The sequence below is a fragment of the Mustela lutreola genome, chromosome 1, assembly GCF_030435805.1.
Source record: "Mustela lutreola isolate mMusLut2 chromosome 1, mMusLut2.pri, whole genome shotgun sequence".
Taxonomy (NCBI): Eukaryota; Metazoa; Chordata; class Mammalia; order Carnivora; family Mustelidae; genus Mustela; species Mustela lutreola.
In genome coordinates, this window is record NC_081290.1 from 90,858,886 (window position 1) to 90,882,565 (window position 23,680).

The 23,680-nt window shown below is 35.9% G+C and overlaps 1 protein-coding gene and 1 long non-coding RNA gene across 2 annotated transcripts in view; one reads left to right on the forward strand and one right to left on the reverse strand.

Moving 5' to 3' along the window:
- LOC131828669 (uncharacterized) overlaps positions 1-23,310 on the reverse strand; it is a 71,784-nt gene extending 48,474 nt beyond the window's left edge. The window contains exons 1-2 of the long non-coding RNA XR_009352537.1: positions 22,910-23,310; positions 9,252-9,310 (exon numbers count right to left, since the gene is read on the reverse strand). This is a non-coding gene — a long non-coding RNA (uncharacterized LOC131828669). The remainder of the gene's footprint in view (positions 1-9,251; positions 9,311-22,909) is intronic.
- FABP2 (fatty acid binding protein 2) lies at positions 11,939-15,342 on the forward strand. Its single transcript, XM_059169471.1, has 4 exons — positions 11,939-12,094; positions 13,266-13,438; positions 14,610-14,717; positions 15,028-15,342. Exons 1-4 carry the CDS (start codon positions 12,028-12,030, stop codon positions 15,076-15,078), a joined length of 399 nt encoding a protein of 132 aa, XP_059025454.1. The 5' UTR covers positions 11,939-12,027; the 3' UTR covers positions 15,079-15,342.
- Positions 23,311-23,680: the final 370 nt, after the last annotated feature.

A 23,680-nucleotide genomic window follows, 5' to 3' on the forward strand; every position in this document is an offset into this window, starting at 1 on the left:
AGTATATTTTAGGAAAACAACATATTGTGAAATTCAATTTATGTGTCTGTTTTTGTATTATTTTTACATAGTAAGGTTTTGGCATTTGGGGTTTTAGAATTCCTATGCCATGGGCAAAGACAATTTTTTGGATCATGATTAATTCAATTCTCAATTATGTTATTCCAAGGAGGAAGAGTTCTGTAAAATCCTCTTTTCTGTGGCCAGCATATTACAGTTCCATTTAGTGAGCCAGGTGCATTTTAGGCTATGCTTACAGAACAGGGTCATTCAACGGACCAAGGTGATGACAGCTGACACCTGGATGTTGCTGAACCATACACGGCAGCTGGACTCCAGGGGCTACCTTACTAATCCATGCTGGGTTACACAAACAGGCCAACAGTGCCTTAATTGGTTTTAGAGACTTCTTCCTAACTACTCAGAATCATTGGAGCCAATAGCTCTGTATGAAGTCAGCTATATAGACAACACCTGTTTATGGACTAAATTACTCCTTTAATACGTCAGCTTAAAAAAAAAAAAAAACTTTGAGTATAAGTTTCAAAAGAATCTCAGCGCCTATAATGACAGGCATACCTGTATTCTTTGACACAAAATTTGACTTAATCCACTATATTAAAACAGTTGAAAACACTCTTTACAAAGGAACTGGCAATTTAGTAGCTTGAAGGTCCCTCATTTTCTTCTGAATAATACAGGCTCATCATTCTACCTCTGAAGGGGAGTCTCTATTTACACTCCCAACAAACTGATCAGAAAGTACGGAATGAGCTTTTTCAGAAGAGCCCATAAGAACTGACTCTGTAGAGGTGGAGATGTAAGCAGAATAGGGAAGCTGGTAACAGGCATGTTTTTTTGTTTTTTTTTTTTTGTATATTTTATTTATTTATTTGACAGAGAGAGATCACAAGTAGACGGAGAGGCAGGCAAAGAGAGAGAGATAGAGGGAAGCAGGCTCCCCGCTGAGCAGAAAGCCCCATGCGGGACTCGATCCCAGGACCCTGAGATCATGACCTGAGCCAAAGGCAGCGGCTTAACCCACTGAGCCAACCAGGCACCCGGTAACAGGCATGTTTTATGGGACATCTCTAACAGGAGAGTAAAATGTACTGTGACTCCCTTTAATTTTATACATCAAAATGGCCTCAGGGCCTACTTGGTGAGGCAGACCAATTTCATATTCCCTTTGTAACTATAAATATTTCTATTTCACAGCCATTAGTTTAGCCATCTGTTACAATGGATTATTCATTAGTTTTTGAAAACTGTCCTTTAAAAAAAATTATTTATTTATTTAAATGATCTCTATACCCAATGTGGGGCTTGAACTCACAACCCTAAGATCAAGAGTCACATGCTCTTCTGACTGAAGCAGCCAGGCACCCCCAAAGATCATCTTTATTTTCCTTCATATACAACCGTAGTATATTAATGGGTGGACTGATGGGTTGATGGGTAGATAGAGGGATGACAGATGAATAACTATAATTTAAATTGGAAGTTTTGACCAATACAACAATACGCAAAATACATTTCAAAGGGAGCTCTAAAACCACAGAGCTCAAATTTCAACATGTATAAAAAATCATGGCAATTGGGAGAATTTTTTTTTTTCTTGAGGAAAATTTCATTGGAAAGATAGATGCACTGTGAGTGAACAATGATCAGAATTGTTTGCAATGTACCTCAAGACAGTCATAGAATTCACTATCTCCTGCACTAACCCTGTCTTTTATGTAAAATATTGATATCTTGGGGTGTCTGGGTGGCTCAGTCAGTTAAATGTCTGCCTTCGGCTCAGGTCATCACCCCAAGGTCCTGGGATCAAGCCCTGCAATGGGTTCCCTGCTCAGTGGGGAGTTTGCTTCTCCCTCTCCTCCCCACTCCTGTTCTCTCTTGTTATCTCTGTCTCTCTCAAATAAACAAAATATTAAAAAAAATAAAATTTGATATCTTGCCCATCATATTTGTTTCCATTAATATTTATTTTTTCAAAAGTTTCATGAAAATATTATTTACCTTGCTGATTATTTTGGCATACCCTTTAATTTTGCTCTTAAGACAAGTGCCTCACTAGGTTGACCCTAGTCCCAGTCCTGAGTGAGGGGTACCAAGTAATGACATCTGCCTCTTAACCTGTGCCTGCTAAAGCACACTAATACAGCAGGATAAGGCCAGATAACTAGGAAGGTATGGCACACTCCTCTCAGAGTGGGTCAGAAGTATGGGAATTCTAGGAACTAGATGAAAACTAATGGTAGGAATATTACCCTGGGGTCATTTTAAAAAGTGTCCTGTCCAAGAGGATGGTCTGAGAGGATTGAAGACAACCAAGTAGCTGGCAGGCAGAAGTTGAGAGGCACTGAGGATGAGGCACTGCCACACTTGGAGAGCTAGACTGAGGGCCAGGGCAATAAAAGGGACCCCACCTCTCTCTACCTTTCACTCTGCCCCCCAGTCCTAGAGGTCAGAAGCAAGAAGGTTTACGGAAGACTCTTCCCCAAAAGATTGCTGGCTTGCCTGTGGGCCCAGCCCTGGAATGAAGGTAGAGTGTAGATGAGAAGTCTCACCTTTGAATGAAGAGTATTCTTTAATATGTTAGGCAAAACATTCTTAAATATTGGATTAAAGCTATGGTTTTGATACGAATGTGGCTTTAGAACTCAAGGTCCTGTTGCAAAATTCCAGGGGCACAATTCCCATTAGAATCTACTGGAGTTAAACTCTAGGAGACTCATACACGAAGACTACAGTGCAAGTGATGACCCCTAGAGCTTTGTGACTCCAAGGCCCTGATAGAACATTTTATTACTTGAATGGGCAGAAAAACACAAGGGACTGCCTAGGTTTTTAAGCAGTCACAGGAAAAAATTCCTAGTGAATTTTTTCTGCATTTTAGTTCAACTCCATAAATTGTGCTCATCCAACCCATGGTTACAGAAAGATAAGCAGAGGAATGAATGGATGAATAAACAGACTGTGAAAGTTCAGTTTAAGTTTAAAGAGAATGATTTTATTAAATTAATCTGTTTCTTTAACAGGGAGATGATTTAAGAAGCAAATGCCTACTGAAAAAGGAACAAACATTCATTGGGGGCAAATTTCAATGTCTGACTGACTGGGATTGTTTAGGGACTTTATCTGTATTTCAAAGGTTGGTCTTCCATATAGATAATACCGCTGCAAAGAGAAGACTGCCCTTATGCCCTTGGGAGATAGCATACACATCTGGCACAGCTGGCGTCTGCTATCTTGTCCTCTAATCTAGTCTGACAGCCATCTAGAGCTTTCCCACATCTCTGTATTTTTCTTTTCTCCAGTCTCACTTTCACCATCTTATTTTCAGTTCTCATTTCTCAGCAAGGTTATAGCAATATTTAATTAGCTTTTTCTTCCAGATGAGTCCCTCAAATCCCTCCTCTACTTGGTGCTAAATGAAGCCTTCTAAAATATGAATCTTGAGCAAAAGAAGATATGTGCATGGGTCATGTGCATGGGTCTCTATGCGCAAACAAACTTCTAGGAGTATACACATATACATACCTAGTGTACATATACACACATATGGATCCATAGAAATATATATATACACACACACACAAATATATGTGTCGTTGTATTCAAACATACTTAAAACTAGACGAATTGTATATAAACATAATATTAATTATTTACAGTTGGTGGGATAATAAGTCCTTGAATAATATATTCTCTATGCCCTTTTGTACTTTCTAAGTTACCTGCCTTAATTGATCATTAATTTAAAAAAATTCTTGGCACCTGACTGGCTCAGTCAGTTAAGCATCTGACTCTTGATTTTGGCTCAGGTCATGATCTCAGGGTTGTGAATTAAGCCCCACATTTATAATACAAATTATAATTAAAAATTATAGTATATATTTAATATAAATTATAATATTATGTTTATATTTATAATATAGATGAAATATTTATATTTCCCAACTACCTTGGGAGATAAAACCTTGAGTAACTTTCACTTTTCTTTGAGCTGAGCTGTATTTTCAAAATTTTCTATAGTGATATACACAGTTATGGCGGTCCGCCCACTAAGTGTGTTTCTCCATGGCAAGGATGTAAAGCTATGGTATAAAGAAGCCAACTGATGCTTTTCCTAACATTGGTAATATTTTCTTGATTTCTACAGGATTACTTCTGCCATGCCTGAGAAGTAGTGCTTTAGCAACATTATTGTTTCACTCTGAGATTAAAGTTTGCTTCATTCCAACAAGGAGTCAAAGTCCCTTGTAGTAATCTGCCAACCAGATAGCTGTGGAGCCTATGATCTGCAATTGACTTTCCTTAGGAAAGCGTATGGATGGAGACTCCTCAATTTAGTTGCAAAATAGGCAGGGAGTCAAAATATTACACTGGGTAAATCCATGACCCTAGCATCAGATTAGAAGGCAGTGGGGTACTATTCATTATTAAACCAACTGTTAGCTGATCAAACTCTCACACGCTGAACCCAGACTGGGAAACAAATGGCACTTCTAGCCAGGCAACAAAGGCTTTAATTAGGATACATAAGCTTCCTTTGTACCTATTTTGTACCCATTTTGAATTGTCTCTGCCCCTAAATCTGAAAATCTCTTAGAAGAAACAACAGGTTAACAGATTCTACAATCAATACAGTAAATGTAAAAGGGTTCTGATGGCGATACTGGAGTTCAGGCAAAGAAGAGTTAGCCCAGACCAGCAGGAAGGGGGAAGGCAAGGCAGTCTGTTGGTTAGGTGACACTGAGCTGACTCTGAAAGTCTAAGTGACTGTTAGGCTGGTACAGTAAGTGATAAGGGGTGGATTTACATGCAGAGTTAAGAAGATGTACAAAAATATAGAGATGGGAGAGATCAGAGCACCTTGGATAGGGGAAGAATAAAGCGAGGTGAACGGGAGAGGTAAGGAATACAGAACTGTATGCTGATGGCAATAAGGAATCACTGAATGATAATATGCAAAGACAGGACATGGCCACATGTGCATTCTATGAAGGTAATTCTCTAGCCAAAATGGATTCTGAGAGACCAGAGGAGGGGAACACCATTTAAATTATTGTAGCAATCGAAGCCAGTGATGGCAACTACTAGAAAATACAAAGAGGGGTTATATTTAAGTGACAGTAGGGAGTAAAAGTTGATTTGTTGATAAAATAGAAAGCTGAGAATAAAGGAGAGGAAAGATGTTAGAATTACCCCTAGAATGGCAGAATCATTCACTGACACAGGAAATAGAAGATAACAAGGCTGAGTGGAAAGTTAAGGTTCTTTCTGGTTGTGTGGAGTTTGAGGTGCTGATAACACATGCAGGCAGAGAAACCCGGTAACGAATAAGTACCTGGTAGGAGAGAGATCTGGGTTGTAACTCTAAATTTGGAATCACACAGATGGAAACTGAAGACACGGGAACGAAAAAGATGGCCCAGATAGACTGTGTGGAATGAAAAAACATCTTAAGATACAACTTTAAGGAGTCAGGCGAGGAACAATTTGCCCATGGAAGAGTCTAGAAAGGAGCATTCCGAAAAGTAATTTGAATGTCAAGAAAGAATCAAGTCAGGAAAAGAAAAGGAGAAATTTTAAAGCAGGGGAGAGTCAATGATCTGGAAGGCTGCAGTGACCTAAAATAAAGGCCAAGATGTGTGCATACTGTTTGGCAACAAAAAATTCATCTATGACTTCAGTGAGTAGCTTCAGTGGAGTGGTGAACATGAAAGCTTATATTGCAGTAGACTGAGGCACTAACGGAAGGGAAGAATGTAGAGACAAGCAAAGATTATTTTCTCAGAAAGCCTGGCCATATAGGGAAGGAGAAAGACTGAATAGTTTCTAGTAACATCAAAAGAATCCAGAGAGTCTTTTCATTTCTTAAAATGGAAAAGACTGGACCATCTTGATATGAAGGAGAGACGATCCCACCTCAGCTTAATAAATCAAAGAGAAAGAGAGGGGGCAAATATGAAGATGCAGGGGGGAAAAGTCTTTGCATGTGCCTCACTGTTACAATTTTAAGCCTTGCTTCCTCTTGACTGAAACTGTATGTATTCATTCTTCTTCTATACTTTAGCATAGTGCCTGGGTCACAGTAGGAATCCTAATATTCGTTGAGTAAGTAAGTGGGTAAAAGAATTTATAGGAGTAAAGAAAGTACTAACAGGTAATATTGAAAATCAGAAGGCACAAAAATTGAGGGAATTGTTATCTGATGGTTTATTTCCCCTGTGAAGTAATGTATAAGTCATCTGCTGGAGGCCAGGGAAGAAGAGTATAAGAAAATGATTAAATCCAACATCAAAAAAGTAAATAATCTGATTAAAATGGGCAGAGGACCTGCATAGACATTTTCTAAAGAAGAAGATGGTCAACAGACACATGAAAAGATGTTCAACGTCCCTAATCATCAGGAGAATGTGAATCAAAACCAAATGAATTATCACCTCACACCTGTCAGAATGGTTAGTATCAAAAAGACAAGGAATAACAAGTGTTGGTGAGGATATGGAGAAAAAGGAACACTTGTGCATTTTGGGGGAGAATGTAAATTGGCGCAGCCCTTACGGAAAACAATATGGGGTTCCTCAAAAGTTAAAACTAGAAATGTCGTATGAGGGGCACCTGCCTGGCTTGGTTGTTAGAACATGTGACTCTTGATCTTGGGGTTGTGAGTTTGAGCCTCATGTTGGGTGGAGAGATCACTTAAAAAAACAACTCTTTTAAAAAGAAGGTAATATCATACAATATGGTAATTCCTCTACTGGGTATTTGCCCAAAGAAAACAAAAACACTAATTGAAAAGATATATGCACCCTTGTGTTTACTGCAGCATTATTTACAGTAGCCAAGATAGGGAAGCAGCCCAAGTGTCCATCGAATGATGAATGGATAATGATGCGATGTAGATAGATAGATAGATAGATAGATATAACAGGCTAGACATAGTGGAATATTACTCAACCAGAAAAAAGAATGAGAGCTTGCAATTAGGTACAACAAAGATAAACCTAAGTCATAAGATACAGAGAAAGATATATGATGTGATTTTACTTACATGGAGAATCTAAAAAGTAAAATAAAGCAGAAACAGACCCAGGAATAGAAAAACAAACTGGTCATTGCCAGAGAGAGGGTTGGGAGGATGGCAAAATAGGGGAGATATAGGCTTCCAGTTCAAGAATGAATCAGTCACAGGAATAAAAGGCACAACAGAGGGAATACAGTAAATGACACTGTAATATCGCTGTATGGTGACAGATGATGGTGACATTTGTGCTGGACACAGCACAACAGAGTTGCTGAATCACTATGTTGTACACCTGAAACTAATATAACATTTTATTGAGGTCTGTTAACCAGACCTCAATAAAATAATTTTTAAAAAGAATAAAACTCTGCTTTTACTAGGAAAAAAAATTATTAAAGGAGCTGTCATGAAATGAGGAGGGAGTTGACTGGACACAGAGAAGTCTTGCCAGGCTGTACAGACAATTCAGCTGAGACTAGGAACCACACATGTGTAATAGCACAGGGGTAGGTGCAGGAAAAATGTGCAAGTGTGTTTTTTGTTTTGCTTTGTTTTGTTTTACTGGCAATAGGATATTGACTAGAGAATGTAAAGAAACCAGGAGGGGGCTCCAATCTGGGAGCAAATAAAGGAAACTGACTGATGTTCTCTCCAAGCCAAGCTTTCTTGATATCCCAAGATATGGGAGAAAGTGAAGAAGCTGAGAGGATGGAAAGTTGTGGTCAGAGAGTCCCATGCTAAATTTTATAGAAGGAACAACTCTAGCAAATGCAAATCACAGGTTATTATCCTGGATTTAAGTGGATCAAGTATAACAGAAGTAAAGGTTACTAGAGATGAGGAGGTTAAGGAACTGTGAGGCCTGCATGACAAATGATTTATCTATATGGACTTTGAGGTCATCCAGGATGATGGCAGGATACAGATGATGATGCCAGCTGCCAAGATCTTCACTGATAGATCTTCAGTGGTAGATAGTAATGTTAGATGGGGACAGATGATAGATAATGATAGATGAGGTAAGTGACAGATAACTATGATGAAGTAGGCTGGAAGGTGATAGCCACAATGGTCTCAAAAGAAAAGACTTTCTTAGAAAAAGGTAGAGGGGCAGAAACATAATGGTTTGGATGGGGCATGGAGAGCTGAGATAATGCAAACCCATCTTCCACTTTTTGTGGTATGAAGAGCATATGAGATGAGTAACCTTCCATCCAAATTGCCTGAGGGAGACTGATCACTTTGGGGATAGACCTAAACTACAAAGAAGGCAGAAGATGAAGGAGTTATAAACCCTTCATGCAAGGGGCGCCTGAGCGGCTCAGTTGTTTAAGGGTCAGCCATCAATTCAGGTCATGATCCCAGGGTCCTGGGATCGAGTCCTACAACAGGCTCCCTGCTCAGTGGGGAGCCTGCTTCTCCCTCTTCCTCTGCCTACTGCTCCCCCAGCTTGTGCTCTCTCTCTCTCTCAAATAAAAAATAGAACAAAACAAAAATCCTTCATGCAAGATCATTCAACTGACACATTCAAATCCCATAAAATGTCTGTCTTGTTATTAAGGACAACCAGCAACCCATGCTGGCCATTATATGGCAGATGTCCTGCTATGCTCTGCTGTAACTCTACAGTTTTTCTGGAAGAAAACCCACCATCCATGTCAGGTGCAAAATCTAAGACATAATTTAGCAGGCCTTAAGATTTCTAAAATTTAGAAGACTATGGTTAAAACAGAATGAAGTGGTCTCTGTAGGCAAATACTAGAATTCTTTCTCATTCCCCATTCACTGCTAGGGATTGGATAATAATCTTAAAACTTCTTGTTGCTCCTTGCATTGGTCCCTCAAATCCTTCTCTTACAAGGGCTTAATAGACACCACTAGTTTTCTCTGACATGTAGAAGTTAAAGAAGTTGGGATTGAAATTCTGAGGTGATAAGGCCTGGAAATGCCATTTTCCATAAATGATATATTTTTTAATTACTCTAGAAAAATGTTCCCTCCTACTAAACAATGTGGTGAAAGGATTTCTGTGGTCTCTAGAAAGTTATTTCTTTGAGATGAGCTTGGAACATTGTACTGCCCTTCCTCATGATGTCTCCTTCTTCATGATGATACTACTATTTCCTTGGCTATCATGAATCAGCTGATTTTGTCTTTTATGACTTTTATGAGACATTTAGAAGGTCATTACATTTGGGAGAAGTAGGCTTACCTGACCCACTCACTCAGTCAGGACAAGCTTCTCAGAGTAGTCAATGACCAAGCTGGGACCTAAAGCAGAAAACATGCACAATCAGGAGAGCAGAGACTGAAAGCAGCTTAGTTAGTGTTAGACCTTAAAGGACCCAGTAAGAAATGGCAAGAGACTGAAAATATGAATAGGGGTCTCCTAAAACATGTTAGGAATGTAATTTGTATAATCCCCTGCAGGAATGGAATATGGATCACCAAGAACTTCTGTTGATTTCCATTTCTTCCATATCACTCCATGACTAATGGGGATTATGAGCCTAGAGAGAGAGAAAGAGAGCATCTCTGCACACATAACCTGATCCACCCACTCTCCCAAGCAGCAGGACCCTAAGTCTTCCAGTTTTATCAGAGAAGAAAACAAAGAACTGGGTCAGCCCTTAGCCAGATGGTCCAATTGTATCATTAGTAGGAGAGGTCTGCAGGGAACTTGTTCTATAGGTTCTATACAATCTTTTCTAAGTGGGGTGAGTAGTAGGAATTGAGAAGCTACAGAGCTGGAAAGCTGGAAAAGTATAGTGTTAAAAATTTGATCTACTCATTGAAAAAATGATGACATTCTGCAGACAACAGGAACTCCTAACTGACTTTAAATTAGGATATTGCCACGGGTAAATAGAAGACTGAAAAGTTTAACATGCCCATTCTGTTAGTAGGTTGGCATGCGTCCAAGTGTTATTTACTTAACTGATCCCTTCTCAAGCGGAAAGTATACTAGGGTGATGGTTCACAAATGATGTGGTTTTCATTATCTTTGATAAAAGGGAGAAAAACAAAGACAAAATAATCCATTTTTTTCCATAAAGTTAGTTACAGATGTAAAGGACTTCTATTATTCTAAAATTACAATCTCTCTTCCCCAATACCCCTCTCCCTCTATGTTCTGATATCTTTTTCTCTCTTAATAAAATAATAGAATTAGTAGAAGGAAGTTAGATTTTTAATGTGCTTACTTGATAAACATAATAATAAAAAATAATAAAATAATGGGCAACTCCACTGAAAAAGTGTGCCCAATGGATACAGTCAAAATTAAAAACTAGAGATGCTTATGTGATTTGGTTGGTTAAGCGTCTGACTCTTGATCTCAGCTCAGTTTTGATCTCAGGGTTGTGAGTTCAAGCCCCATGAGCTCATTCCCCAGCATGAAGCCTAATTAAAAATTAAAGACTCAATTCTCTTCCCCCAATTTCCTGCTCAAATGCATTAGATATATCCTTCCTCTAACTCAATGAAATGTTGGGCATGCATGCTCTTTAATTAAGTTAATTAATTAATTTAATTTAATTTTAAGAAGTCTTTCTTTGGTCACATTTATTCACAATAATGGTCTCTTTTTAGCAAGTGATATATTCAGACTAGTTAATAATGAAAACTCTGCACTTCGTGTAAGTTAATGTGTTTCCTCCACAGCTCAGTTCTGTTCTAGGCTAAAAGCCTACAGTGGGGGAAGGGAGAGATATGGTGACCTCCTTGTCTTTTTAACTTTTTAGCTATTCTCCATAGCCTTGTCCCACATACACATTGAGTTTTAGCTTCTGATTGCACTAGGATTTGGGAAGAGAGGGAATAAGAGTAAAACAAAGGAAAGGTTTTAATTAATGGCATAGCTGGTATCTGGTTTTTGTTTTCTCTGTACATGGCAGAATGTTTAAACCTGATTGTTTCTCTAATGGAAGTTTTCAGATTATCTAGCTACATTTCTACCTCTTAAAATTTTTCTAAGTGGCTAGTCACCATTCAAGACCAAAACAAAAACCTAGTGAACACTTATGTGTCATAAACTATACCAGTTGTCAGGATATTTACCAAACTCCTGGCAACTCAAAAGCATAATGCAAAAGAACATATTAGTAAAATAAACAAATCTTCAGTCTCAACATCATATTAACTTTAACTTTTTATTCATATTTGGTCATAAAATCTTACTTTATAAGGTAATTGCTATTGTAAAAAAAAGGATAGGCCATTAATACTCTCATTTCCCAAATGTTATTTGATGTATGTTCTAAATTGTGTTACCACCAATGTAGTATACACTTTGAACTTATAAATAGAAAACCTATTTTAAGAGAGCACACATTCTAGTTTTTAAAATAAATGTCCTCACAATCTGTAGCTTGACTACATGGGGGCGGGTGGTAATAAACAATACCTATTCTATTGTTCATCATGTTTCATAGTTTTATAAAACTATAGTTTTATAGTTGACTCCTGAACAACATGGGGAGTCAGGGGCACCACCCCCAACCATGCAGTCAAAAATCCTTGTATAACTTTTGACTCCTCAAAAACTTAAACACTAATAGTTCACTGTTGACCTGAAGTCTTCCTGATAACATAATCAATTAATATATATTTTGTATGTCATGTGTATTACATAGTGTATTCTTACACTAAAGCTAAAGAAAATATTTAAAAAACAAGGGAGAGTAAATGCATTTAGAATATTGTACTGTATTTATTTAAAAAAATCCATATATAATTGGATTCATGCAATTCAAATCCATATTGTTCAAGGGTCAACTGTAATTCAGTTGAATTTCAGGAGAGGATCTAAGAAATTTATAGAAAGATAAACTACAATTGTTGGGCATTAGTGTAGTTAAGTGACCTTTTAAACTCTAAACTTCCACATCACAGTATGAAGTTAGTTCTAAGATAAGAAGTAGGATAAATTGTGTCCTAAGGACAGACCTGGATCTCTGATCGTTTAGAGGCTGACTCAACTGGAGATCATGGCTTTTGACGGTACTTGGAAGATAGACCGGAATGAGAACTATGACAAGTTCATGGAAAAAATGGGTAAGGGCTTAATTCTTCAGTGGCTTGTTATTTTGTTCTTCACAGACATTTTTCTTTCTAATTCCTTCTAAACCTCAGGGTATAGGGAATGATTCCTGTTCTGGTGGTGAGGATCCAGAATGTGCGAGGCTCAAAGTAGGGAAAACAATACTCTCACTTCTTCTATTAGGAAAACTACAGTTTCATTAGTGGGAGAAAAATTCTTTGAGTTCCCTGAAACAAAAAAAGATCCAGGTATGATTCATCCACTCTTCAACTGCTGCTTGGGCCTATGTCACTGAAAACTTACTTTTTTTGGTTTAGAAAGTAAAAAAGGGCAGTGCATAATGAAAATGTCAAAACTTTAAAACGTTGAATTCTAGGGGATGGAAAAACAAAGATCATATAGTAAAGTAATGGGGAAAAAAATTCTATCATGATTCCCAGCTCTAAATAAGACTTAATTCTCATTTCCTCTGACATAAAATTTTGGGAATAATCTCATGATTACATGTGGTTTCTATGTGGGTTTTAATTTAATAAATTTAATATCTATTTCAATACTCTGGCAGCTCATACGCTGCCCGAGATGTGCAAACAAATTGGAGTCATTCCCCAAAAACAAAATTTGCATCATTATGTCTTAAAGTTCCAGAATTTCATGTTGAAATTTATGGGATTTGCACATTCTTACAATAATGAATTTGAATGCAATATTTGCCAATTTTCTCATTTTTGTGATGGAAATGCCACAAAAAGCAAAGAGAATTGTGGTTCTAAATTTTAAAGCTATTATGGAAAGTCAAAAAGTTTTGTTTATAAGTTCCTTACAAATATATTAATATATTTAATCCTTTGTTTGACATTCCTGGAATTTAGTTTACTTAACACCGAAGCAAAGAGCTTGATAATTATGTTAAAATTACTTGTTCTAAGATTCTACAATTCTGTTTTTTCATTTAATTTTTCACAAGTTTTGGAAAAATAGCTTGAAACATTACTCTTGATCTGATTGAGCTTGAATTTTTTCTGTAGGAGGCAATCTGAATGCTCTTGTGCAAAGGCAATGCTATCAGGTTTTCCTTCCTACCATCGAAATATACATAAACAAATAAATATAACAGAACGTACTGAAATAAATGCTTTCTATGGCATTTTGATTTTAGTTTCTCCAAAATCTTCTGCTTTGCAGGTATTAATATGGTGAAAAGGAAGCTTGCAGCTCATGACAATTTGAAACTTACTATTACACAAGAGGGAAATAAATTCACCGTCAAAGAAGCGAGCGCTTTTCGTACCATTGAGATTGTTTTTGAGCTTGGTGTCACTTTTAATTACAGCCTAGCAGATGGAACTGAACTCAGTGTAAGACACTTTTTATAAGCAATGCATTCTTGATTTTTCTACACAATACTAAAATAATCTGTTCTCTGTCACTGAATGGTTTAATGTTAAGCCTCCTTCATTTTACTGAAGCAGCCAATAGAGTTTATCCACAATATACATCACACAAATTGGCAGGATATTTAATCTAATGTTTTTATTTTCATACATCTGTAAATAATCTGAATTGATCAATAGGAATTAGAGGAACATCCTCTGGATGATTAAGTATAGACCCATTATTCATAAAGCAAACTAAAGCTCAGTATTTGCAACTTTACATACCTGGTAGCAGCAAAAGCTTTTAGATTTATCTAACTTAAACATAATAGTCATTCAATAAATACACTGAAATAATAAAATAAATGAATAAATTAGCTAATGAATGAGTGACCAAATGGAAAAGTCTGATGCATGCTACATTGTAGGTCATTGGGAATATACCTTTTAATGTTTAAGATAAAAAAATTTAGGTAGTCATATTTTTCAACTGATTTTTTAAAATCTGTTTTGTCCTTAGCATTTTTCAGTTAAATTATATATTTGTAATGACAAACTGTCAAATATTTTATCAATTATGACCATTTATTTATCTATTTATTTAAAAATTTTATTTGTAAGCAATCTCTACACCCAACATGGGGCTTGAACCTACAACACAAAATCAAAAAGCTGCATGCTCCTTCAGCTGAACCATCCAGGCATCCTAATGGTCATTTTAAAATTATTATAACAATTATAAAATTACAACATACACAGGGGTGTTAGGCTCTTCATGAAACTAACTTGAACCATGTCTAAATTTAGGATACTTTTTTTAACATGAAAGATTTAGAAAAGGGAAGCATTGCTCATCTACCTTAAAATTTAGCATTTGGAAGAAATTGAGTAAGATAAGCAAAAGGGTTACCAGCATATACTCTAGAGCCCCCAAAGCTAAGTTCAATCCTGGCTTTATGGCTTTAGGTGAATTATCGTGACTCAGTTTTCTCAACCATCAAATGAAGACAGTAATATCTACTTCATAATCTCATTGTGAAGATTGAAGAAGTAGACCTATAAAACTCAGAACAGTGCCTGATATATGTGAGATCCTAAAAAAAGCTATTTGTTATTATTATTATTAGTTATTATTATTATTTTACATTTATAGGGTACTTGGAACCTAGAGGGAAATAAACTTGTTGGAAAATTCAAACGGACAGACAATGGAAATGCACTGAATGCTGTCCGAGAAATTATAGGTGGTGAACTGGTTCAGGTGAGTGGTAAAAAGATCATAGCTGTTTCCTAAAGAGAAAAATAATTTTATATTTGTGATTGCTGAGTTATATATTCAACAAATAAACTATTACTTTTGTCATAAATCTTACTTATTTTAACTAAAAGTGTAAGTGACTAAAAATCAAAAAATGTGTTTTTAAGTGGGTGTATCTTCTATCTGTATAAAATGTTGCTATCAAGATTAAGAAAAAAATATAATCATTTCGAAGCTATAACAATACTAATATTTTTCTTAATGGAGCCTTAAATCTTAATGGCAAATTCTTCTGTTTGTTAACACCTTTCAGACTTACACATATGAAGGAGTAGAAGCCAAGAGGATCTTCAAAAAGGAATGAGCTTTGTTTTTGGAGCACAGCTCAGAACACAAAATGAATGGAAAATCTATATTGTACTAAAACTGTTTTTCTCTCCCTGATTAGTCCTTTTGTAAACATAACCAGTGACTCACATTTCTAATCTTACCAAGGCAAAACAAGTAAAAGCTAATTAGGATTCAATTGTTTTACATTCCCTAAGATGTACATTTATTGCTGTATTGGTGTTCTAAAAGAATTGGTGACTTTTTTTAACACAGATAAATAAACTTTGCTTCCACAATGCTTTAGAAGTAGCTTCATCCTTTCAAAAAAAAAAAAAAAGAAAGAAAGAAAGAAAGAAAGGGGTGCCTTGGTGGCTCAGTGGGTTAAAGCCTCTGCCTTTGTCTCGGGTCATGATCTCAGGGTCCTGGGATGGAGCCCCACATCGGGATGTCTGCTCAACAGGGAGCCTGCTTCCCTCTCTCTCTCTGCCTGCCTCTCTGCATACTTGTGATCTCTGTCTGTCAAATAAAACAAATAAAATCTTTAAAAAAAATAAAAGAAAGAAAAGAAAAAAGCTATGTGACATATACAATGATAGACTATATAGGTTTTGGGGTTTTTTTCCACATTTGGTAAACTAAAAAGACAGCTTGCATGAGGGTCTTTAAAATCTTATATGGGTTGTGATTTTTCAGCAGAAACTTTGCAGGCCAAAAGAGAGTGGAAGGATATATTTAAAGCACTAAAAGGGAAAAACTTACAACCAAGAATACTCTACCCTATAAGAATACCCTACCCCACCTTACAAAGATACAAGGGTATCATTCAAAATTAAAGGGGAGAGAAAGAGTTTCCAAACAAGTGAAAACTAACAGCCTTACAAGAACTGTTAAAGAATCATTAATTGGAAAAGAAAAAGCTGTAATTAGAAATAAGAAAATATATAAAAGAAAAGATCTCACTAGTAAAGCAAATATGTAGTCAAGGCAGTAGAGCTGTCACTTAGAAGCCAGTATGAAGGTTAAAAACCAAAAATAGTAAAAATAACCATAACCACTTAATTAGTTTAAAAATATACAAAATAAAAGGATATAAAATATGATGTGAAAAACACAAAACATGGGAAGAGGTACAAAATGTAGTGCTTTTAGATTCATTCAAACTTAAGTGATTATCAACTTAAAATAAACTGTTATATAAATAGATGAACAGAGATAAACCTCATGGTAACCACAAACCTAAAACCTATAACAGAGACACAAAAAATAAAGAGAAAAGACCCGAACATAACATTAAAGAGAACCATCAAACTATAGGGGAGAAGATAAAGAGAGGAAGAAGTAAACAGAGAAGAACTACAAAAATAACCAGAAAACAATAAACAAAATGGCAATAAGTACATACTTATCAATAATCACTTTAAATTTAAATGGACTAAATGTTCCAATAAAAAAAAACACAAGTTGGCTGAATGGATAAAAATAGAAGACCACCAATATGATGTCTACAAGAGACTCACTTCAGATCTAAGACATACATAGGCTGAAAGTGAAGAGATGGAAACAGATATTCCATGTAAATGGAATGAAAAGAAAGAGTAGCAATAGTCATATTAAATAAAATAGACTTCATTTTTAAAAATATTTTATTTATTTATTTTGAGAGACAGATTGAGTAAGAGAGAGAGTGACAGAAGTAGCACAGGGAGGGGCAGAAGGAGAAGGAGAAGCAGACTCCTCGCTGAGCAGGGAGCCCAATGTGGAGCTTGTCCTCAGGATTCCAGGACCATGACCAGAGCTAAAGATGGATGCTTAACTGACTGAGCCACCCAGGTGCCCCAGAGATAAAATAGACTTTAAAACAATGACTATCACAAAAGACTAAGAAGGACATTACATAATGATAAAGAGGGCAATCTAAGAATCAATTAATTTATAGATATTAATGTATCCAGTGTAGGAGTACCTAAATATATAAAGCTAATATTAACAGACATAGAGAAATTGACACAAAAAAAAAAAAAAAAGAAAAGAAAAGATCAATGAAACTGAAAGTTGGTTCTTTGAAAAGATGAACAAAATCAATAAATCTCTAGCCAGTGTCATCCAGAAAAGACAGAGGACCCAAATAAAATCAGAAATGAAAGAGAAGTCACAACTGACACCACAGAAATATAAAGGATCACAAGAGACTATAACGAACAATTATACCAACAAAATGGAAACCTAAAAAAAAAAAGAATAAATTACTTGAAATATACAACCTTGCAAGACCAAATCATAAAGACACAGAAAACTCAATTAGACTGATTACAAGTAATGAAATTGAATGAGTAATTTAAAAATTCCCAGCAAACAAAAGTCCAGAACCAGATGTTGTTACAGGTAAGTTCTACCAAACATTTAAAAAGAGTTAGTACCTTTCCTTCTCAAATTATTCCAAAAAAACAAACAAACAAACAAACAAAAAACTGAAGAGGAAGGAATGCTTCCAAACTCATTTTACAAAGGTAGCATTACCCAATACCAGAACCAGACACAAGAAAATTAAAAGCATAGATTCCTTAAAGGACACATATACAAAAATCCTCAACAAAATAATAGCAAAATAAATTTAAAAATATGTTTAAAGGAACATATACCTTTACACATGAAATACCTTTACACATACACCTTTACACATGAAAACAATCAAGGGATTTAATTCAGGGATACAAGGATGGTTCAACTTCTTTAAATCGATCAACATGATATACCACTGTAATAAAACAAAGGATAAAAATCACATGATCATCTTAATTAATTCAGAAAAAGTATTTGACAAAATTCAGGATCCATTTATGATAAAAACTCTTCAAGTGGGTATAGAAGAAATGTATCTCAACAAGATAAAGGCCACATAGGACAAACACATAACATTACATTCAACAGAGAAAAGCTGAAAGCTTTTTCTCTAAGATCAGGAATAAGACAAGGAGTCTTCCTCTTGCCACTTTTATACAACATAATATTGAAAATCCTAGCTACACCAATTAGGCCAGAAAAAGAAATAAAAGGCATCTAAATTGGAAAGGAAAAAGTAAAACTGTCACTGTTTACAGATAACAGTATATTTTCTGTATACAGATTATATATATATATAATATGTAAATATTATATATATTACATTATATTATTATAATTATATTATATATTATATTATATTATATATATTTTATATATATAATATGTATACAGAAAATCCTAGACACAGTTGGAGCTAATAAATTAATTCAGGATACAAAATTAATACACAGAAATCAGTTGCAGGATACAAAATTAATATACAGAAATCTGTTGCACTTCTATACACTTACAACTTATCAGAAAGGGATATAAACAATCCATTTCCAACTGCATCAAAAGAATACAATACCTAGGAATAAATTTAACCAAATAGGTGAAAGACCTGTACTCTGAAAACTATAAGACACCGATGAAAGAAATTAAAGCTGACAAAAACAAATGGAAAGATACACAGTGCTCATAGATTGGAAGAATTAATATTGTTTAAATGTCCATACTACACAAAGAAATTTACAGATTCAAAGCAATCCCCATAGAAATAGCAGGGCATTTTTCATAGAACTAAAACAAAAAAATCCTACAGTTTGGGGCGCCTGGGTGGCTCAGTGGTTAAGCCGCTGCCTTCGGCTTGGGTCATGATCTTGGGGTCCTGGGATCGAGCCCCGCATCGGGCTTTCTGCTCAGCAGGGAGCCTGCTTCCTCCTCTCTCTCTGCCTGCCTCTCTGCCTGCTTGTGATCTCTGTCAAATAAATAAGTAAAATCTTTAAAAAAAAAAAAAATCCTACAGTTTATTTGAAACTGACAAAGACCCCAAATAGCCAAAGCAATCTTGAGAAAGGAGAACACAGCTAGAGGTATTATTCTTCCAGACTTCAAACTATACTACAAAGCTATAGTAATCAAAACAGTTCGGTACTGCCAAAACCAGAGACACATAGATTAATAGAATAGACTAGAGAGTCCAGAAGTAAACCTATGCTTATATGGTCAACTAATCTATGACAAAGTAGGCAAGAACATACGATGGGGAAAAGACAATCTCTTCAATAAATGCTGTTGGGAAAACTGGACAGCCACATGCAAAAGAGTGAAACTGGACCAGTATCTCACATCATGTACTGAAGACTTGAATGCGAGGCCTAAAACCATAAAACTCCTAGAAGAAAACATATGCTGTAAACCACCTGACATTGGTCTTAGCAATATTTTTTGGACGAGTCTCCTTGGGCAAAAGCAACAAAAATAAAATAAATAAATGGGATTATATCAAAGTAAAAAGCTTTTGCACAGAGAAGGAAACCAACAACAAAATGAAAAGACAACCTAATGAATGAGAGAAAATAACTCCAAATCATACATCTGATAAGGGGTTAATATTCAAAATAAACATAGTTTATACAACTTAATATAAAGTTTTTAAAAAGCCCAAACAACCTGATTTAAATCTGGTCAGGGAAACTGAATAGAGGTTTTTCAGAGGAAGACTTACAGACAACAGGCACATGGAAAGATGCTCAACATCAGGAAAATGCAAATCAGGGAACTGCAAATCAAAACCACAATTTTACCTTTTACCTGTCAGATTGGTTATTATTAAAAAGACAAAAGATAAGTGTTAGCAAGGATGTAGAGAAAAGGGAACCCCCATATACTGTAGGTGGGAATGTAAATTGGTACAGCTGCTATGGAAAGAGCATGGAGGTTCCCCTCAAAAATTAAAAATAGAACTACCGTATGATTCAGCAATTCCACTTCCTGATATTTACCCAGAGAAAACAATAACACCAATTTTAAGGGATATATACACCTCCATGTTCACTACTATGCTTTATTTACAGTAAACCAAGACATGAAAACAACCTATCAATAGACAAATGGATAAATAAGATGTGGTACACACACACACACACACACACACACACACACACACACACACAAACTGGAATATTACTCAGCCATAAAAAGAATGAAATCTTGTAATTTGTGACATAGATGGACATAGAGGGTATTATGCTAAATGAAATAAGTCAGAGGAAAACAAATGCCATATGATTTAACTTACATATGGAATCTAAGAAATAAAACAAACAGAAACAATCATAAATACAGGAAATAAACTGTTGATTACCAGAGTGGGGAGGTGTTGAGGTTTGGGCAAAATAGGTAAAGGGAATTAACAGGGACAAACTTTCAGCTATAAAATAAATGTCATAAGAATGTAACATATAAAACCAGAATATAGTCAATAATACTGTATGAACTTTGTATGGTGACTGAATCTAGACTTACTATGGGGATCATTTCATAATGTATAAAAAATACAGAATCACTATAATATACACCTTAAACTAATAGGATACTGTATGCCAATTATACCTCAATAAAAAAAATCTTGCACTGGTTGTAAATATTTTCATTAGAAACATCTATTATGATAAAAATAACATATGCTCAACCAGAACTCAGAAATAAGAAAAGCAATTACGAAATAAATATTTCCATAAACCTACAATCCAGAGATCACTATTCTGATTTTGATAGATATCTTCCTAGTCCCCTTCCCTGAGTGTAGATACATATATTTCCCTATAAATACCACTTCAAATAAATGTAAGAAATAAATGATGTACTATGTTAAAGAATTCTATTATATTTTTCTACACTAATGATTCCCAGACCTGGCAGAGAATCAAGATCACCAGAGAAACTTTTTTTTTTTTTTTTTGCTTTCTTGATCTCCACTGTTAACCTACTAGATAGAATCTCTGCAAATGGAACCAGAGATTTCAGAAAGCTCCTAAGTCGGTCTTGGGGTCTTTGAGAACAAAGGGCTATCAGATACCAAAAGTGTCACCTTCAGCTACCACCTCCTTCCTTTTTTTTTTTTTTTCCATAAACATTGATTCTGACAATCAGCTAGGTCTTATTTTCTTCATATTCTTATATGGTGTACTATGTTATATATCTCAAGCAATTACATTTTAAGAAGGTGGGTATTACACCGTAGAGAGGGGAGTCAACTTTTTTGGCATTTACTCTATGAATTCTTGTTCTGACTAATTTTTTTTCATACCGATGAAGGTAACAGCTAACATTTATATAGTTCTTACCAAATATCAGGCACTGTTTTAAGTGGTACATACATATGGCAGATACAGTGTGGGAAGAAGAACATTTGAGCACATGATTAAAAGAAATAGATTAGAGAATATGTAATCTTTTGCAAATATTAGAACTGAAACCCACTGTTTTATAACTGCATTAAAAACTTCACATGGGGGCGCCAGGGTGGCTCAGTGGGTTAAGCCTCTGCCTTCAGCTCAGGTCATGACCTCGGGGTCCTGGGATGGAGCCCCATGTCAAGCTCTCTGCTCAGCAGGGAGCCTGCTTTCCCCTCTCTCTCTGCCTGCCTCTCTGCCTACTTGTGATCTCTGTCAAATGAATAAATTAAATCTTAAAAAAAAAAAACTTCACATAGAAAATAGCAATTACTTAGATTTTCACTTTTTAAAAAAATAAATGTTCATTTTATCTCTCTAATCTTACTTGTCAATGTATGTGAAATAGAAAAGGGCAAGTATTAATCTCATTTGAAAGTAGAAAAGCTAAAGCACAAAGGAATTTATTAGCTTGTCTAATGTACAGAGTCCATAATGAACACAGAAATCAAATGTACCTTTTGACTTTCAATCCAGTACATTATGATCTTCACTATTACTCAGCCTGTTATAAACAAAAACACCTTCAGAAAAAAACACCCCTTAACTCCTCAGTGGCACCCAGGAATAGCACTCTAAATGAGTCAAGTCAGACAGTAAAATAATGGCAAGTAAGTGGTTAGGTGCTTACCAATTTCTAGCTTTAGTGCAGGCTCACCTTTTTTCATGCTTTATATCCTTTCTAGTATTACATTTCCACTATTTATTAGTATTAGAGATCTGCCTATCATTTGCTAATGGAGTGCCATTGCCGTTACCCCTCTTTGAAAAACTGACCTTAATATTATGCCAACTTGACTGACGAAGAGAGGGAGCCAGATTCAAGAACAGCCAATCTCTCATAATTTGGCCAGTTTATAACCTCTGTGCAGAGAGAATGATACAACAAACTGAACCTTTAGAAGAACCTCTCTTGGGGCGCCTGGCTGTCTCAGTCAGTAGTGCGTGCAACTCTTGGGGTTGTGAGTTCAAACCCCATGTTAGGCGTAGAGCTTACATTAAATAAAAGAAAAAAACTTTCTTTAGGGAGTCTCAATTTGAGAATACAAAATTTGTAACGGGTAGGAATGCGAAAGGTTTAAAGAGGGCAGACGGTAAGTAAAAAGTCATAAGTATGCCAAAGAACGATCAAGCAGAAAGCACAAAGGGCAATCAGAAGTGGTTAGAGTAGTAAAAGCTGAAATATTTACACATGAAATATGGTGTCTGGGATTTGCTTCAAATTGCTTCTTCCCCAGTCTAGGATTGGGGAGACCGGGGAGGGGAGGTGTACTCCCCAACAAGATTGGTTACAAGTTCACAGTTGTTACAGCTATTGGAAACTACCTAACACAAGACAGTTCCACTGGGTACCTAGTAGGAACATGGGAATTCATTATAATTTTCTCCCAACATTCGTATATTCGAAACTTTCCGTAACACAAAAATTAAAAATATTATACTTAAATACATGTATAACTCCAGAAGCCAAGCCTTTCCTATCACTTGCACTGCTATCACCTTGATTGGAATCACCATTATCTTTCCCCAGGATTAATATAACTCCCTGAAAGACCCTCCCAACTTCTACCTTTCCTTCCTTACCCGCTTAGTCTCTTTTCAACATGGCAGCCAGAAGCATCCTGTAAAAATTTAAATCGGATCATACCACTCTGACAAAACCCTGCAGTGTTTCCCATTTCATTCAGAGGAAAAGCCCATCTCTTTACAGTTGCTCATGATCAGGTCCCCTATTTAGCTGGCATGTATTCCTGTTTTCATGGATTGTCCAGGAGCATAATCTCAAATGGAGGGAACACCCGGGAGCAAAGGCCCTGAGGCAGTATTCAGACGTAAGGTTGAAGAACACAGAAAGTCTAGAAAGAGGGGTGCCTTCGTATCTCAGTTGGTTAATTAAGCGCCTGCCTTTGGCTCAGATCATGATCCCAGTGTCCTAGGATCAAGACAGGCATCCTGCTCAGCGGGAATCCTGCTTCTCCCTCTTCCTCTTCCCCTGCTTGTGTTCCCTCTCTTACTATCTCTCTGTCAAATAAATAAATAAATAAAATCTTAAAAAAAAAAAAAAAAAAAGAAAGAAAGAAAGTCTAGAAAAAGTTCCAAGATCATCTAAGCTGACCAAAAATAGGAGCAAGGGTCGGGAACTACAGGCTGACTCAGCATTCCTAGAACTGAGGAATGATGTGGTAAAAAGAAAATGGGTTTTGGAATCCTATAGACCTGCTTAAACTCTTGTCTTCCTACTTATTAGAAGTCAAATTCTGAGCCTCAATTTTTTCTTAACTTGAAAAATGAGGAAAATTGTAATGAATTTCTGCGATTTTTTTTTTAAAGATTTTATTTATTTATTTGACAGTC